Source organism: Astyanax mexicanus, chromosome 13, assembly GCF_023375975.1.
Source record: "Astyanax mexicanus isolate ESR-SI-001 chromosome 13, AstMex3_surface, whole genome shotgun sequence".
In the NCBI taxonomy this organism is placed as follows: domain Eukaryota; kingdom Metazoa; phylum Chordata; class Actinopteri; order Characiformes; family Acestrorhamphidae; genus Astyanax; species Astyanax mexicanus.
The window spans coordinates 2,967,183-2,984,690 of NC_064420.1; the positions used below are offsets into that span (position 1 = coordinate 2,967,183).

The window sequence follows — 17,508 nt, forward strand, 5'->3', positions numbered from 1 at the left end:
AATATATATATATATATATTGATTATTGTCTGTGAGTTACCCAAGTTATTAAAATAAACCAGGGTAAACTTAGCACATCCAGAATAATCAGGTCTCACCAAGTCTTGTGTTATATATATATGGACATATATGGAAACTCTATGCACAAGAACATTAGCTCAAATGGAATCATGATATTAATCTGAACAGCAACAGAAAAATACAGAAAATACACTAAATAAGCTACTTACCTCACTCCTGGGATGTCCAGTAAATTGGTTAACCCTGTCCAATTGATGTCCAACTTCTGCAAAAGTAATAAGATCAAGGGATTAAGTCAAAAATGTAGAACAAATACATGTATACAAATACAAGAGACCACTTAAAAATGATGAGTTTCTTTGATTTTACCAAATTAAAAATATATAGATATATAGAATATTTTTGCAGCAGGAGTAAAGCAGCATAAAGTTATCCAAAAGCAGTGTGTAAGACTGGTGGAGGAGAACATGATGCCAAGATGCATGAAAAAAAAGCTGTGATTAAAAACCAGGGTTATTCCACCGAATATTGATTTCTGTACTCTTGAAACACTGTGAATTATTTGAGGTCTGAAAGCTCTGCATCTTTTTTGTTATTTCAGTCATTTGTCATTTTCTGTAAATAAATGCTCTAAATGACAATATTTTTATTTAAAATTTGGGAGAAAATTGTCTGTAGTTTATAGAATAAAACCAACAATGCTCATTTTACTCAAACATAAACCTATAAATAGCAAATTCACAGAAACTGATTGAGAAACTGAAGTGGTCTTTTCATTTGTTCCAGAGCTGTATAAAGGAGAGCCTAAACCCTTTTGAAAGGATCAAATCTCCTGTTTTTTGAAGCCGCTTTGCATCACTAGAGGTCACATCATTGATTGTTGCTCCCTCTCATTGAAAATGTATGACTGTGTAGCCTTTGCCAGATTTCACTCACAGGCCTGCGGATGAAGAACATGGTGATAGCTCCAACAAGAGGAACATCTCCAATCAGAGGCTCCAGGATCACCCTCAGCTTTCCATGAAGCTAAAAATGCACAAAAACATTTTAGAATCTGTTTTTTTTTGTGGAAAAGATTTTTTGTCCTGTTCTTTCTTCATGACTGTTAAGCTTACCTGAATTCCTTTCACTCCCGCTTTGCAAAAGTACTTCTTTACCTCCACATTGATCTCCACATTTCCAGCATAGCTGTGAACAACAAGTCAAAACAAGTGAATTAAAATCTCTATGCAAGGTTGGGTGATATCTGCATTTTTCACACTGTTCATAACGTCACAAAATATAACACATGGCATCAAATATAGTTATTATTATTATTGTTGTTATAAGTGTATATATATATAGTTTATCCTCTTCAGTAACACAGATGCTGTGAAGTATTGTAGAGAATGTCTTGTGATATATCAAGTATCACAGATTCAAAGTACCATGATAATATTGTATCGTGAGATGCCCTGTGCTAACCAGCCCTATTCTACACCATCTCATCCTGCGCTATTTTAAAGTCTGGACAGTCTGTAGACTAAAAAATGCTTAACTGTTGCCAATCAACAGAGAGGAACTGGTTAGAATTAGCTTAGATGAAACCAAGATGATACCATGTTTTCCTGACTGAAACCCACTAATAAGCATTTAGCAGTGAATGTGTATGGTATATGAACAGAGAGGTAAAATGAACGTTTTTCCTCGATGTGTTGGTTGTGTAGTCCACATGCTAAGCTAACCTTTACCAACAATTTTTAAATACTGCTCTTATTTGGAGATACTGTATCCCACATTTATTATTGGAATTATTGACTCCAGTAAACCCAGGCCACTGAGTTAAAAGTATGGACGTACCTGATATAAAGGTCTAGTAACACCTGACGCTTATCGTGCTCAGTGTGAGCCTTTACTCCAACCACCTTCATGGCCTGCAGAAAGAAACAGATTCAAATGGATGTTTTAGAGCTGTCCAAAAACGATTTACTGATAAAGGCTGGCTAAATTTGTTCAGAATATGATTCCAATATGTGACAGATGTCAAACAGAAATAGCAACACATGCTCCCATATTTTGGTTTTGTCAAAAAATTCCTCAAATTCCTTTTATTTCTCTTTGTAAATACAGATTTTTTGTTTTTGCGTGTTTCTAATACTTACATTTTTCAGATTATCAAACAAACCTTAATATCAGACAAATATAACTTGAGTAAATATAAAAAAGCACTTTTTATATTATGATTTCATTTATTAAGGGAAAAACTATCGAAACCAATCTAGCCCTTTGTAAAAAAAAAAAAAAGAAAAAGAAAAACGGAAATCTGTGAAAAATATCAGTATGACTAAAAAGCAAAAACTAAAGAAATCTGTAGGGGGCAAATAGTTTTTCACGCCACTGTACACTCTTATATACACATACATCACCATATGCTCTTCTGAGTAAATTTCTAGAGGACCTGAGGAATATAATTTGTGTATAATTGCTCTACTGTATGTGCTACACCCAACATTTGAGAGACAGGCCAACTACAGCACAAAGTAAAACTAGTTAAATAAGGAGCAGATCAGCACCTTGTCACCCAGGTCCACTTTGGTGAAGCTGAAGGTTTGAAGGTGGGGGCTGGTGCCCCTGATTGTCGGGGCAATCGTCTCCACAAGCAGTTTCTCCAAATACTGGCCTACAAATGGCCAGGCCTGCTGCAGGATCTGCACAGCAACACAAACACAGTAAGAAAAAATATTATATAGAAAAAGGAAAATACCACCTTAAATTTCAATAGAAGACAATGCAAAACTATTTGTATCATCTACAGCTTTGTAGGCCACTTAAAAATGATGAGTTTCTTTGATTTTACCACATTTAAAACCTCTGGAATATAATCAAGAGGAAGATATATGATCACAACCATAAACCAAGCTGAACTGCTAAATTTTTGCACCAGGAGTAAAGCAGCATAAAGTTATCCAAAAGCAGTGTGTAAGACTGCTGGAGGAGAACATGACGCCAAGATGCATAAAAAACAGCTAACTGAAAACTGTTTATCTGGGTGAGGTAAAATGCTTATGTTTATTTACAGTAAGCTTAGATTCACACATTTCTCCAGCACTAAGGCTGGAGCATTAGCATTAGCATTAGCATTAATGGCTAACAGCCTGACAGTCCTACACTGAGGAACTCTGAGTGCTCCGGTAAGCCAGGGCAATATTAGCTAGCGATTCGTCGCTACACGGTAAACGCACAGACTACAGGTTGATAATACTCACCTCTGAACAGCGAAAGAGCTAGCACAGTTAGCGGTTAGCGGCTAATGCTGCTCCAGCAGTGCTAGCTGGAGGTTAGGAGCGCTGGAGAATTAAACTAAAACTTTGCTTTGCTGCTCTTTAATACCTGACTGGTAGGATTCATACATAAGGTGCACTGGATTATAAGGTGCACTGATAGTTTTTGGAAAAATTAAAGAATTTTAAGTGCGAAAAATACACTAGTTCAATCCAAGAGCATAAAAAGCACTGCGGCAGGGTGGGGTCCATGAAAAAAGATCATGTGACACAGACAGAAAAAAGACTCAGACAGACTTGAAAGCATGAGCTTGAGTAATACCAGCTCTTTTCGCCTGATGTCCTCGCCACAATCTCTTATTTGTGTCCTACCTCTTTGCTGCATTCCTTCAAAGCACTGGAGCGTTTTTTTACTCAGTCCTGGTCTGTCCTGCAGCTGCTAATAAACAACTCAGAGTCTTAATGTCTTTCTGATGTGCAAAGAGTTCTTATAAGTGTTCATTTTTTATGGAAACAATGGCCAAAAGCCAACAATTTACTACTTAAAACATACTATAATATGCACTACTTCCTTTTCTCTAAAAGTAGGATAATGGTAGGATATCATACCTTATTTAGCCATTCAACTTTCTCCACATCTGGGAAATTAACCTGCAGAGAAAATCACAAAATCAAGTTTGGTCAACACAAGTGTACAGTGGCAAGAAAGAGAATGTGAATTATATGGATTTAAGTAGGGGAAATTCATGATTTTCTGCATAAATGTGTCAAAAAAGTATTGAAAAATATAATCTGCATAATATAATAACACAAATAAATCTGATCTTGCAGGTTTAGGATCATTAGTAAACACACTCATTCAACACTGTTCTGTTTTTTTATGGTTGTTCTCAATAAAGACATGAATGAATCATTAATACCTTTTAAGACTGATTTTATGACACATCTTTGTAAAACCATTCCAAAACCTCCAAAGGGTTCACATACATTTATTGCCCCTGTATATAAAGTATAATGTTTATAGACATATTCATAATTTTTGTTACAGTACAACACAAAAAAACATATATTTACAATCCAACAATATTTATTATGTTCAACAGCGACCCATTCATTTCGGTTTTACAACAACAAATAAAAAAAAAGGTGAAACAGTATAAAAAACATTTTTTTTAAATGTATTTTCTTTTTTATTTAACTGCAGACAGTATAAACCAAATATATTTCATGTTTTGCCTGCTACACATTCAAGAAATGTTGGAACATGCACAATTTAAGGCTAGTAATGAGGTAAAATAAATAAATAATGCTGTGATTTCAAACATGTAATGTCAACACGATTTGGTACACAAGCAGTATCCACGTTGGGGCTCTAAAAGCGGACTGACGCTCAGCCGTTTGATTCTAATAAAATGTTCTTGTTTTTTTGTTTATTACGGGTTTTTAAGGGTTTTTAATCTCCACTTCCTGTCAGAGCCACAGAATTAAGCACACACCTGTGGTTTTGTTCAGATATGAAGTGAGAGAGGAGCTTAACTTCCTGGCGCTACTCTGTCAGAGACAGATCTGTAAGAGCCGTTAGGTGAGGTTAGTTTTGGTGGTCTACCAGGTCTTGGATGGTTATTAGGGAGTTTTTTAATAGGTTTCCCAGCACATATCAGTTGTATATCCGTTCACGATCATGAATTAATCAATTTAGAGAGGTATCAGAATTTTACGTTATGGCTGCATGATATTAGAAAAAAATTTACATTGCCAGTAGTTTAAATAGGAAGTACCAGTGTTGGTCACTTACGAAATTAAGCAGATTAATCACAGAATTACTATAATTCTGTGATTAATCGTGATTAACCACACTTTTTCTCTTTAAAGATAAGCTTTAAATAATGTGTATTTAGGTGTAAATAAAATTGCTTCCCTTCCAATAGGGAAGCTGGAGAAAGTGCCTAAGTAAATAAAACTGTAATTCTTTAAAGAAAAAACATTTTCTTTTAAAGTCAAGTGAGTGCTGGATGTTAATCTACACAGATTTCTCTTCCAAACACTGTTTCTTTGGGTTCGTAAAGTGCTTCCGTTCATTTACAGCAAGCTTAGATGTGGTTAGCGGCTAATGCTAATGCTGCTGCACACAGCCTTAGTGCTAAAAACTTCACTGACCAACTGAAACTAAACTTCACACAGGGTCCATGTACTCATGAATGTACGGAAGCTGAACACTATTACAAAGCCACAGAATAAGAAGGCACAGCTTTTCACCGTACAGAAGTGAAAGAGGATGTGGGTAAAGCTGACCGAATACCAGTGCTTAGTAACCAAAACCCTATTATACAGATGAGCTATTCTTACTGTCCTCCTCTGCACCTCCACCCTGCTTCAGAAATCGTCTTTAAAACGTCTTTATAACAGATTCTTGCCATAGTTCGCTACCTGTACTCGCTCCTGAAGGCTTACGCTACCTCCCGGCCGCTGCGCTCCTCCAATGAACGTCGCCTCGCTTTGCCAAACATTCACACAAAGCAATCCAGACTGTTCTCATACAGAGTTCCCCAATGGTGGAACAAACTACCTTCTACTACCAGATCAGGAGAATCTCTCGCTATCTTTAAGAAACTCCTGAAGACAGAGCTCTTCAAAGAGCACTTACTCTCCTAACACCTCTAACTAACTACCTTCTACTACCAGATCAGGAGAATCTCTCACTATCTTTAATAAACTCCTGAAGACAGAGCTCTTCAAAGAGCACTTACTCTCCTAACACCTCTAACTAACTACCTTCTACTACCAGATCAGGAGCGTCTCTCACTATATTTAATAAACTCCTGAAGACTGAGCTCTTCAAAGAGCACTTACTCTCCTAACACCTCTAACTAACTACCTTCTACTACCAGATCAGGAGAATCTCTCACTATCTTTAATAAACTCCTGAAGACTGAGCTCTTCAAAGAGCACTTACTCTCCTAACACCTCTAACTAACTACCTTCTACTACCAGATCAGGAGTGTCCCTCACTATCTTTAATAAACTCCTGAAGACAGAGCTCTTCAAAGAGCACTTACTCTCTTAACACCTCTAACACACTAACTACTACTAACCTCATTTCCTTCTTCCCCTCCTTCACTCCTCTATCCTATTATTCCCCTTTGACCTCCTTTTATCCCTATCCAAAGATGTTTTACCGTTAAACTTATTTTACATTGTACTTGACTATTGTAAGTCGCTTTGGACAAAAGCGTCTGCCAAATGTAATGTAATGTAATGTAATGTTTTGCCCAGTTCTTTCTCTGCATCTCGTGGTCTGCTGACTCAGATCCTGAAGATCTGATCTTTAAATGTCCAAATATAGCCAGCGCTGGCGGGGCTGTGGAATGTGGCAGCAGTAATGAGGGATGGGGGAGGAGATGAGGATGGAATAGAAAATGATCAACACAAAATAATGAGATCCTGTATGATGCAGCGGCTTTCCTTTATTGTCATTGCTTTATATTGCCCAATGTACACATGATAGTATAGGACAGTGATAAGCTAGTTCCTTAATGGCCATAATAACAACAGCATAACTATAATAATACACTATATGTATGGATAATTAATGCTTAATTAAGGATTATATTTTCTATAGTAACTCATAGCATGATAAGGATATACCATCAGACATTAAAGAAAATCTACACTGTCACCTCTTGTCAGCAGAGCTAAAGACAGTATTTTCTAATTAGAACTTTGTGGTACATCAAAGTAATCTGTGTGGCTTGTGGCCTCTGGACCTATCCAACTCCCTTTTCCCCAAGGCCCATTTCCACACACCAGGTTGTCAGGTATAGAACACTACAGCATGCAATCAATGTGCTGCAGCCATGAAAACAGGCAAGTAGGCTATTTTTCTTGTAAACAGGTAATCGCTGAGCTTCAGTAAGGTTCGCTAACCATAGCTGGGTAATTCATCACTACTACATAAGTAAGTGGAAAACAATTGAGTCAGGAAATAGTCGAATATCTCCTTTGCCATGAGCCAGTAATCTCACAGATGCACGTTACACAAACTTGGTGAATGTGAATAAGAGGTGTAAGCTTGAATTAGCAGCTGTCTTATCCAGTTATATTCAAGAAATCAGAATAGGTGTATACATGTGCTAGGAAATCTGATTATAGAGCTGATTATATTGCCTTAAAGCAATCTAAAGCATCAGTATATCAGTATACTGTTTACGTAACCACTTAAACAATTAGATAACTGCAGAAATATGTACATTTGAACACACAACCTTCTGAACTGAATTGCTATTATGTAGTCAGATGTTCTGTCTTCTAAGTTTTTGATTAAGATGGTTTATTATGAAACAGTGCCCTGTGGTGAAACTTAATGACTCATATTTTCTTAATAGTGGTAGCCATTGTAAACAGGAGCCTTTTTTGTTATTATTTGTAATTATGACATACTGTGTCGTTTCAACAACATAATAACTCATAAAAATGAGATACTTTTTTCATAATTACGAGTTTTTTATTTCATAATTATGACATAGTATGATGTTTCAACAAAATAATAACTCATAAAAACAAGACACTTTTTCATAATTACGAGATACTTTTTTCATAATTACGAGATGTTTATTTGATAATTACGACATAGTATGACGTTCAAACGACAAAATAACTTTCAAACGAGATACTTTTTTAATAATTACGAAATACTATGTTGTTTTGACAACATAACTCATAACATGAATATACATTCTCACAATTACGACATACTATGTCGTTTTAACGTTGCAATGACTCATAAAAACGAGATAGTTACTCGTTATAACAACGTGTGAGAATTAACGTTACTTTTTTACGCTTCGTACGTTAGAGGGTCTCTATAACTCGTGTTTTGTGTCCATATATGTTTTTAAAAAGTGCTGTACCTGATTCTTCCACACTATTTGTTATTTTATCCTAAACAACTGTTATTAAGAATGTTGTACATATGTTTCCCGAGCTGTAAACATCTGCACCACATCTGTACAGACCCCCACAGCTGGGTAAAGCTAGCTATAGCGGCCCCGGCGGAGGTTCTCTTACCCAGGCGGGAAGGTCTCTCCGGCTCCTGTAGAGGCGGCCGGTGGTGAAGTCCCGCTCGTTCTCCTGAGCGTACATGGCGGTGTTCAGCCTCGCCTGCTTACCGTCGCGGTGCTGCCTCCATCCCAGATACACCATGAGGCCGATCACCACGAAGCTCAGGCTCAGCCCGAAGTATCCGGCCAGGTAGACGGGCAGCAGCGCGCCCAGGCACTTTCCGAAGGCCAGCAGCACCGACACGGCGTGCTGCCCCGCCGTCTCCGCGCTTACAGCCGAACCCGCATCCTCTCCAGCGGCCATGGCCACGTCTCTGCCCCGCCAGACCGCTACTCTCCCCCCGCCGCCTCCGGAGCTCAGCTGCGACGTCCGCGGCTCATAAACACGACCGGGCTGGCTGAGGCTATTGAAGGCTGGGCGTTATCAAATTAAAGTATTTTTTAGGATTAAAACAGAAGCTAACTGTCTCTTAAACAAACATAGCAGAGCTGCTGCTTCTGCTGCCGGGGCTGGGCTGGGGTTTTATCTGGGCGGCTGGTGTGTGGGGGTGGGTTCCTGCCCTCACCAACAAGCTCAACCCTCAAAAATGTAGAGCCCAAATACTGCAGTTAGCTGGCAAGCTAGCATATCTGAGGGAATAACAAGCGAACAACGCGTTATAACGTCTTCTTCAGCTTATCTAGCTGTAAAAACAAACATTCTTTAAATAAAAACTCTTCTACTTCAGCTAAAATGTATTTAATGATGAGTCAGTTGGTGTGAACACATGCCAAAAACAGAAGAGGGTGTGAAGAAGCATCAAGTCAAAACAGAAAACTACACTCCAAAACCACACACTGCTGTACACCACCTCTAATAATACATTAAAACGTTTTTTTTTTCCATGTATTCCTTTATTTCTACATTGTTGATTAATATTGAAGATACCAAAACTTTGAAGGAAGACATAAGCAATAATGAAGTGTTAAACCAAAATGTGTTTATATTTTAGATTCTTCTAAATACCACATGTAGCATTGAGAATGAGGACAGATCTGCACACTCTTGGCATTTTCTCAGCATCTTGAAGGGGTTCCTGGAGGTTCTGAACAATAGTTGCATAGTTGCTGCTTTTCTTTCACTGTTTTACTGTTTTCATGCAAAGAAAATAAGTTTATATTCATATATATTCAAAGATTTATGAGTTCAGAAACCAATATTTAAAGGAATAACTATGTTTTTTAATCACAGTTTTCATTCATCTTGGCAGGTTTTCCTCCACCAATCTTACACACTGCTTTTGGATAACTTTATGCCACTCATGGTGCAGTTCAGCTTAGTTTGATGGCTTGTGACCATCCGTCTTCCTCTTGATTATATTCCAAAGGTTTTTAATTGGGTAAAATCTAAGAAAATCATAATGTTTAAGTGCAATTGCAGATTTTTTTTGTTGGGGCCATTTTCACACAATTTTTAAATTTCATTCTTTTCTATTGGTGCATTAATGCATACCCTGTCATTTCTGCACCAGAAAACAAAAAGTGTTTTAGCCACTTTATTAGAAACACCTACTTTGTAACAGTAAAAATAGCAGTAGTGCATGCTACTAGAAAAAATAGATATACATTTCTTGTTTAATTTAAGGTACACTTTCTCTTGCAGTACATTTATAAAGCTTTAGTGCCGCATGTGGGCACACCACCTTTGCGTGCGACTGCAACATCCGTTCACTGTAGAGAGAAAAAAAAAGAAAGAGAGAAAAAGAGAAAGAGGCAGAGAGAAAGAGAAAGAGAGGGGAAAAAATGAGTAAGCACCGAACACACGAAGCACAGCATGAACACAGTCACCTCTTTTCCTTGCATACTGGGTCATATGCCTTAATTCCAGTGTGTGTGATGCCTGAGGTGTTTACATAATAAGAGCATGTGATGAGCCGAGCTGTCAGTGTTTTTAAGGGAGGCTGATAAACAGTGTGTGTGTATGGAACGCCTCTCTGCCTCCAGGGCACTGATCTGTTTATAAAAGGAAGGAATACAGAACAGACAAATTAGTCAAGCACCTATTCCACGTTCATTAATAGTGCTGCAGTGTGTTGAATTATGTGAAAAGCAACCACGTTACAGTATAGATGTATTAAACATTTCACAGGAAAAGCAGGCCTGGCTCCAGGCCTAATCCATCCAGACCACCTGCTCTGTCTCTGTGTTTTTTCCCACTGGCCTTGACATAAATAGTCATGTGCCATTTGAATAGAATTCATTTATAATGTTTGTATGTATTTATTCTTTATTAATACAGTAATACTCAGCTGGGACTGAATGTAAAATGGCAATAAAAGGCAGTGTATCTTACATTTACTTTGAACTTGATTTAATATTTTAATAATTAAAAAAAAAAAGGTGATGTCAACAGGTGATTATATCAGGAGTTGTTAACCCACAGCCCAGTGAGCTGCACAGAGCTAGAGCTGCTGACAAGGGAGCTGTGTCAGACTCTAAAAGTCATTGTAATGTAAAAGTCACTTTTGTAGGTGAATTTAGAATTTAACTTGTCAAAAAACACCAGAATACTGGAAATGGCATCTAATACATAAATAATGTTATGGGGAGGACCTCCCCACATTAAACATGCTTCTGACACCCCTGCATAGACTTTATAGAATGTAAATTTACTTTCTTTCAAAATTTTAATTTATTATAGCTAAACACTACATACAGAACAATTATAATCTTATACAATAATAAAAGCTGTTAAAGAAATGTATATCTATGGAAATGGACTTTAATATGTTTTTGAGATATATATTTTTTGAGAACATTGATTGGTCAATTGAGCTAAAACCGACCAACCAATCATGATAAGGAGTTACATATTGTCAGATTTAACTAATTAAAATCCATCAGATAAAGAAAATTCATATCCAGAAGATTATTATTAGTGTAAGTACTAAAATATAATTATTTTGCTACAATAATAAACACCTCAATAAATTGATTTTTCTTTACTTCATACCCCACGTTAGAGACAGTACTAACTGGTTCATATTTACCTGCTTCAGCGTATCCTATTCTACAAGAAATATTTCTCTGCATGGAGTAGACAAACTGTGTATGCATTTACACATTTGCAGAGAAAAACATGTCATTAAAAACCAGCAGCTGCTGCTGTTTCTTCCAGTCTCTCTAACAGCACATTATGATGCCCTGGATACACAGTATAATCAGTGTGATGAGGTGTGAAGCCCAAAGTTTCCATGCTCCAGTCACAGACCTTCCCCTAACACCTGGGTCATTTTTCACAATACTGTACAGACTTATTTTAATTTTAGACTTTACATGAACCAAATCAAATTAAACATAAATCACTTTATATTTTTACTTTTAAGTTCCTGATGTGCATTATGCCCATCCTGGTATGGCAAGCTGACAAATGTGGATCTTCATAGCAAAAATCTGACATCCCACCCTGTTAAATCATTGCAGGGAGGTAGCTCTTTCACAATGTGGTTGGAACCCTGAAATTTTGTTATGTTTTTTATTACCCCAATATGTTGCAATGACAACTTAAGATTAAACTAAATAAAGACAATAGAAATATTAAGCGAGACTATTATTAATTGTTAAAGATGGAGCAGTGTCTTTATTAAAGTTGATTTTATTGATGTCAAAAGCTTTTTTTTAAGGGATGAGGTTAAGACCCAAACATAACAGGGATGGCACCAATTATTGGACATGTTCAATGATCAAATTCCCAGTATCTAAATGCAATAAAAAGTGTATGAAATATTCAACCACGCATCGCTGCAGCCATAAAAAAGCCACCCCAAAGACTATAAAATGAACAAAAAGTACTTTAAAGTGAAGGTTAACACTCCTCTGTATCAGGAAGTGTGTTCAGTGAGTTTTTTAATGTATTGTTAAACAGAATTTGCAGAAATAACTGGTGTGTTTTCCTTACAAATGTAGTAATCCCTTAAACTGAACAGTTGATATGAAATCTAGGAGCATGCCCTGTACAACCTCAGGGTTACCGGTAGTTATTTTACTGGTTGAGACCTCCCTTTTCGCTCCACAATCCAGTACCCATCTATTACCAACATAATTCTAGAACAGACCTCTCAAAGCACTTAACTAAATGACCTTGGCCTCCACCCACCCAATGCTTCCTCAAGAGAGCTCATGAAGCTTAGTGTTCTTGATGGATCTCTGCTCAAATAAACTGTAGTTTCCAATTCATTCAGTGCCACACATGAATACGTTTTTAAAACAGATTTTATTGGAGGTATTAACAAAAACATGCTGAGCTGGAGTTGTCTGGAATGTCCAAAGAGAGTTCGCAAGGCCATCAAAACCCAAGAGGCAACTGAGCAGCCAGGTGATGAAGATCCCACTGTCAGAAGTGTCTGGCTTCATTCAGGGTAGATGAAGGGAACCTCTTCAGTCGCTCTTTGCAAGACTCTTGCTGAGGGAAAATCCGAGATGATCAGGATGGAATCCAGCTGCAGCAGACAGGGTGCAGTTTACTTAGACCTCTGCCTCATCTTTCTCCTTTTACGCTTCAGCCTATAAAAGAGAATCCATTAGCCTTTCTGCAAACACTAATCACCAAAAACACATTTAAAAAAAAAAAGTCCCTTTAAAATATAACTACATACCTGCGCATACGCTTCTTTCTCCACTGAAAGGAAAAGACACACATGTTATGACATATGTGGATGTACAGCATGCTATACAGTCAAGTCAAATTGCCATCAAAATGAAGCAACTGTTTTTAAAGTATTATAAAGGACTCAATAAGGCCAGGCAAACAGTTCTCTTGTATGCAAACATTTGAATACTATGCATGTTCTATTTTCTATGCCCTCCCTCCACTTTACATTTTATGCATGTGGTGAGCAATGGAACACAAACAAGTTGTGCAATGAAACAAGGCCTAAATCTTCAAGCCAGCTAGTTTACCTTGCTAAACTACACTTTTGGCAATGTTATGGTGCAGTAAGATGTGGAGTATTCCCTTTAACATGGGTCTTTAGCTATGCTCCTGAATAGAGACTCTGCAGCAGAATTTAGCACCAACCACCAATCAATACTGCTCAAGCAATCTCATTATATACATGTAGAAGAGCTTGGTCAGTTAAAATGAGCTAAAAGTGGAATGGAGTACTGGACAATTTAGCGATTTCCTGCACCACCATCTACTCTGGAAAAACATTGTCCAAAAACTAAAGTAAATTAAAAGGGAAACAAATCTCAAACTACAGTCAGCTTGTTACATTAACTACAGTCACAGAGCATGTGCAGGTCTCAAAGTCCAACTGCTGCATGATTTAAAGTGGAACAGAAAGGTCAGTGCAACGATTTAGTTCAATTATCTGACTTTAGGCCAATTAACTCCAGTTTGTACATTTAGTACAGTAAAAAAGGATCATGAATATGTTAATCAAGTTGTCCAATTTTATGGCTTTTTTCCTTTAATCTTTACTCAATATATTAATTTCTCCATTACTGTATCTTGCAAAAGTAGGCTGGATTATACAGCCAGATTTGTTAAGAGGCACAAATTAATAAATTAACACTTTCAGACCTTGCATCAATTACAATAGACATCATGTGCTTTGTTTTCAAATGTTTTGTTTTTTACGACAATAATTAAAACCTGGTGTCCATCAGAATAAATCAAACAATCAAACAAGCCAAAGAAAGTGGCTTAACCTCACCCACTGGACTAGAAAATAAAAATTAGCTCATTTTTATAAATTTTAATTCACCATCATGTATTAGAATACAAATTTGGTAATATGATTTTTATACAACCTAGATTTGTATATTAAGATGGTGCCTAATGCGTGCATTAGACAAAACAGCATTGATATATTCCATTTACAGAAAAATAAATCAGGTCTGTAAAGGTTCTAAAAAAAAAACAATTTCCTGAAATTCTGATTGTGTAGCATGAGTTAATATTAAGAAAATCTGAAAAATGTTTAACAATGAAACAGAAAGACAATCAAACAAAGCCCAATTAATCCCAAATAATAAATAGTCAGTAATAAAGGAAAATCATAATTTGTGGTTAAATATTAACGCTGATCTAAAGGTGCAGTAGGCCTGCAGCACCATTCACCAGCACGCACGCCTTCATGCTAACGCTAAAGCTAATGCTAATCAACCAACAAGCGTGGCTAACAGGGGAAACAGCACGATCTTATCCCCTTCTGACACTGCAGAAGTAAAGATTACGATCCGAATTAAACAACAAAACACGAATTAAAGCTTTAAACTGGTTTAGGCGGGAGATAAGGCCAAGTACCAGCCAATTATTCAGCTCTTTAGGGCTCATTTCTCTGAAGGGAGCAAAAACATTTAACTTACTTCGCCATTTTTATGTTCGCCAAGCTAACTGCTAGCTTCAATGCTAAGCACCATTAAAAGAAATGCCTAGTTTCCACACAAACTAACGTTATGTTAATGAAATGACTTCAAGCATTTAAAAGACGACTTGACATTAATAAACAGCAGAAAAGGCGCTTTAAAAGCACATATTTCAGCATTAGCTGGTCACTTTTCTGGTCAGTGCTGTGAGCTAGGCTAGCCGCATTGCCCCTAGTGAAACCCAAATCTGCACAAATATACAAAATACGGTGATAAATCACTGACTTACCTTCGCTCTCATGTTGGAAGCGTTCCTGTAAGAAAGAAAAAGAGGAGAACTTTAGCGGATGGCTCTTAAACAAGCGAGATTAAACTGGATTGTTCAGATAGACCGGTTAGCCAGTGAAGAGCAAAGAGCTGCCTCTTACCTCCACAAGCGAAGCAACGACTTCAAGAGGGCCTCATAACGGCAGCCGCGAGCTTTTATACGCTCCTGATGCGTCACGCACTCGCCCGCCCACCGAGCGGGATTATGGGTAACGTAGTAGAACAGCAGCATGCAGTGGCAGGCAAAAAATATGCCATTGGACACCCAACGTGTTCACGTCTGATCAGTGTGAATCATTATATAGTATGTAGTTATATATATATATATATATATAATTATATATATATATAATTTTCTTTTTGATGTACATTTGTTGTGATCAATGGTATTATACATTTGTATATAGTATGTATGAGTATGTATCATCATGGTATAATATATAGTATATAGTATATCATCTTTCTTTGCACCCATCCATTTCTCTGATATTTTTTGTTTCAGGGTTGTTTCTGCTGTCAGAGGTTAGTGACATTTTAGTTTGAAGAGGCACAGAAATGTTTATGTTATTGTTTTTTTATTATTAATAGTATAATACAGGAAATGTATGTGAAAATACTTAAACGGGAAGGACGGCAGAAAAGAGGGGTAAAATATGGTAGTTTCCCAGCCAAAACGGGAGACTTGACAGTGTGTATAGTTAAAAAGATATTAGTTTTTTTTTTTTTCCCCATTTTTTGTTTTTCAAAATCTGAGATACGGGAAAAAAATAGAACTTTTAATATTTAATATTTATATTTTGTAAATAAACTCTAATGGAAAATCTGATCCAATCAACATTTATTACATTAAAAAGCCACTAAACCCTAAACCATATTTTTTTCTATTAATAGCTAAAATGTGTTACTTTAAAGTAATGAAACATACCAGCCTGACTCAATTTTTGTTATATAAAAATGCACCCTCTTAGGTTCATCTTTGGTACGCAGACCCTCACAATATGCAAATAAGTTAATCAATAACACCATCCCCCTGGTGACGTCCAATCATCTGCGTCTCACCGCTATCTGAGGAACATTGCTGCTGCTGCAGCTGAGGCCAATCAACTCTACCTTCGGCCTGCCCCTAAACCCATACATCACCCAATGCCCCTCCCAAACTAACCCTCCCATTTTTTAGCAGTTTTCAAATTTGAGCAACTTGCTGGTGTAGTCAACTAAAATCAGGGGGTTTAGTTACCCTTTAAAAGACACTGTTTATACACACAGTGTTCCCTTTTTAGATATCTGAAGGAGTCAGAAAATTCCAACAGTATAAAGATACAGTACAGGCCAAAAGTTTGGACACACCTCATTCAATGCGTTTTCTTTATTTTCATTAATATTTACATTGTAGATTCTCACTGAAGGCATCACAACTATGCATGAACACATGTAGAGTTTTATGTACTTAACAAAAAAAATGAGCTGAACCTCCACAGTCACCGGACCTGAACCCAATCCAGATTTGAGGTTTGGGGTGAGCTGGAGCACAGAGTGAAGAAGACAAAGAGCCAACAAGTAAACACCTCTGGGAACTCCTTCCTTCAAGGCTGTTGGAAAACTTTTCATTTCAGGTGGCCACCTCTTGAAGCTCATTGAGAGAATGATGCCAAGAGTGTGCAAAGCAGTAATCAGAGCAAAGGGGGGCTATTTTAAAGAAACTAGAATATATATATTTACATTTTTGGTTATTTCACCTATGTTTGTTAAGTACATAAAACTCCACGTGTTCATTCATAGTTTTGATGCTTCAGTGAGAATCTACAATGTAAATAGTCATGAAAATAAAGAAAACACATTGAAAAAGAGAAAACGTTCGGCCTGAACTGTACATGACCCCACTCATCCCTCACACGAACTATTCTCCCTCCTGCCTTCGGGAAGAAGGTACCGCAGCATCCGGTCCAGCACGACCAGATTCTGCAACAGCTTCTACCCCCAAGCCATCAGACTCCTTAACTGCAGAGACTGAACTGATGGTTTTTCTGTACATGCACACACACTCTTACCCCACTTACCCCAGAAAATGGAAAGCACTAAAAACCCTACTACCTCACTGGACTCTATTGCACACTGTGTAATAGAGTAATTACTACCTCACCTGGTCTTTTTTGCACACTGCAAAATTTGCACACTGTCTTGTTATTTATTATTCTTTGTCTGTATGGTGTTGTATTGTCTGTCTGCACTTTTGTACTGTTGCACTATTGTTCTGTCTACACTGTGTTTATGTGCACCATGGTCCTTGGAGGAACGTTGTTTCGTTTCACTGTGTACTCTGTATATAGCTGAAATGACAATAAAAACCACTTTGACTTTGACTTTTTGACTTTGACATTATGACTGACTTACACACAGCTTTACAACGAACATCACTCCAGTCTAACTTGTTACTCAACTTGACATTTGCAATGCAAATCTAATTGGACAGGCACAATCGTGGAGAGAAAGTT

General features: G+C 37.2%; 1 protein-coding gene and 1 long non-coding RNA gene across 2 annotated transcripts in view; both read right to left on the bottom strand.

Annotated features, from left to right (window-relative positions):
• esyt1a (extended synaptotagmin-like protein 1a) overlaps window positions 1-8,878 on the bottom strand; it is a 28,667-nt gene extending 19,789 nt beyond the window's left edge. The window contains exons 1-7 of the mRNA XM_022677136.2: window positions 8,346-8,878; window positions 3,891-3,932; window positions 2,574-2,708; window positions 1,861-1,934; window positions 1,137-1,209; window positions 958-1,047; window positions 231-286 (exon numbers count right to left, since the gene is read on the bottom strand). Of these exons, the coding sequence (XP_022532857.2) occupies window positions 231-286; window positions 958-1,047; window positions 1,137-1,209; window positions 1,861-1,934; window positions 2,574-2,708; window positions 3,891-3,932; window positions 8,346-8,642 (767 nt within the window). The 5' untranslated portion in view covers window positions 8,643-8,878. The remainder of the gene's footprint in view (window positions 1-230; window positions 287-957; window positions 1,048-1,136; window positions 1,210-1,860; window positions 1,935-2,573; window positions 2,709-3,890; window positions 3,933-8,345) is intronic.
• A 3,693-nt stretch (window positions 8,879-12,571) lies between these two features.
• Window positions 12,572-15,199, bottom strand: LOC103030304 (uncharacterized). The gene is made up of 4 exons (XR_001518399.3): window positions 15,118-15,199; window positions 14,979-15,003; window positions 12,973-12,995; window positions 12,572-12,880 (listed from the first exon to the last, which is right to left on the bottom strand). It is a non-coding gene; the product is annotated as an uncharacterized LOC103030304 (long non-coding RNA).
• Window positions 15,200-17,508: the final 2,309 nt, after the last annotated feature.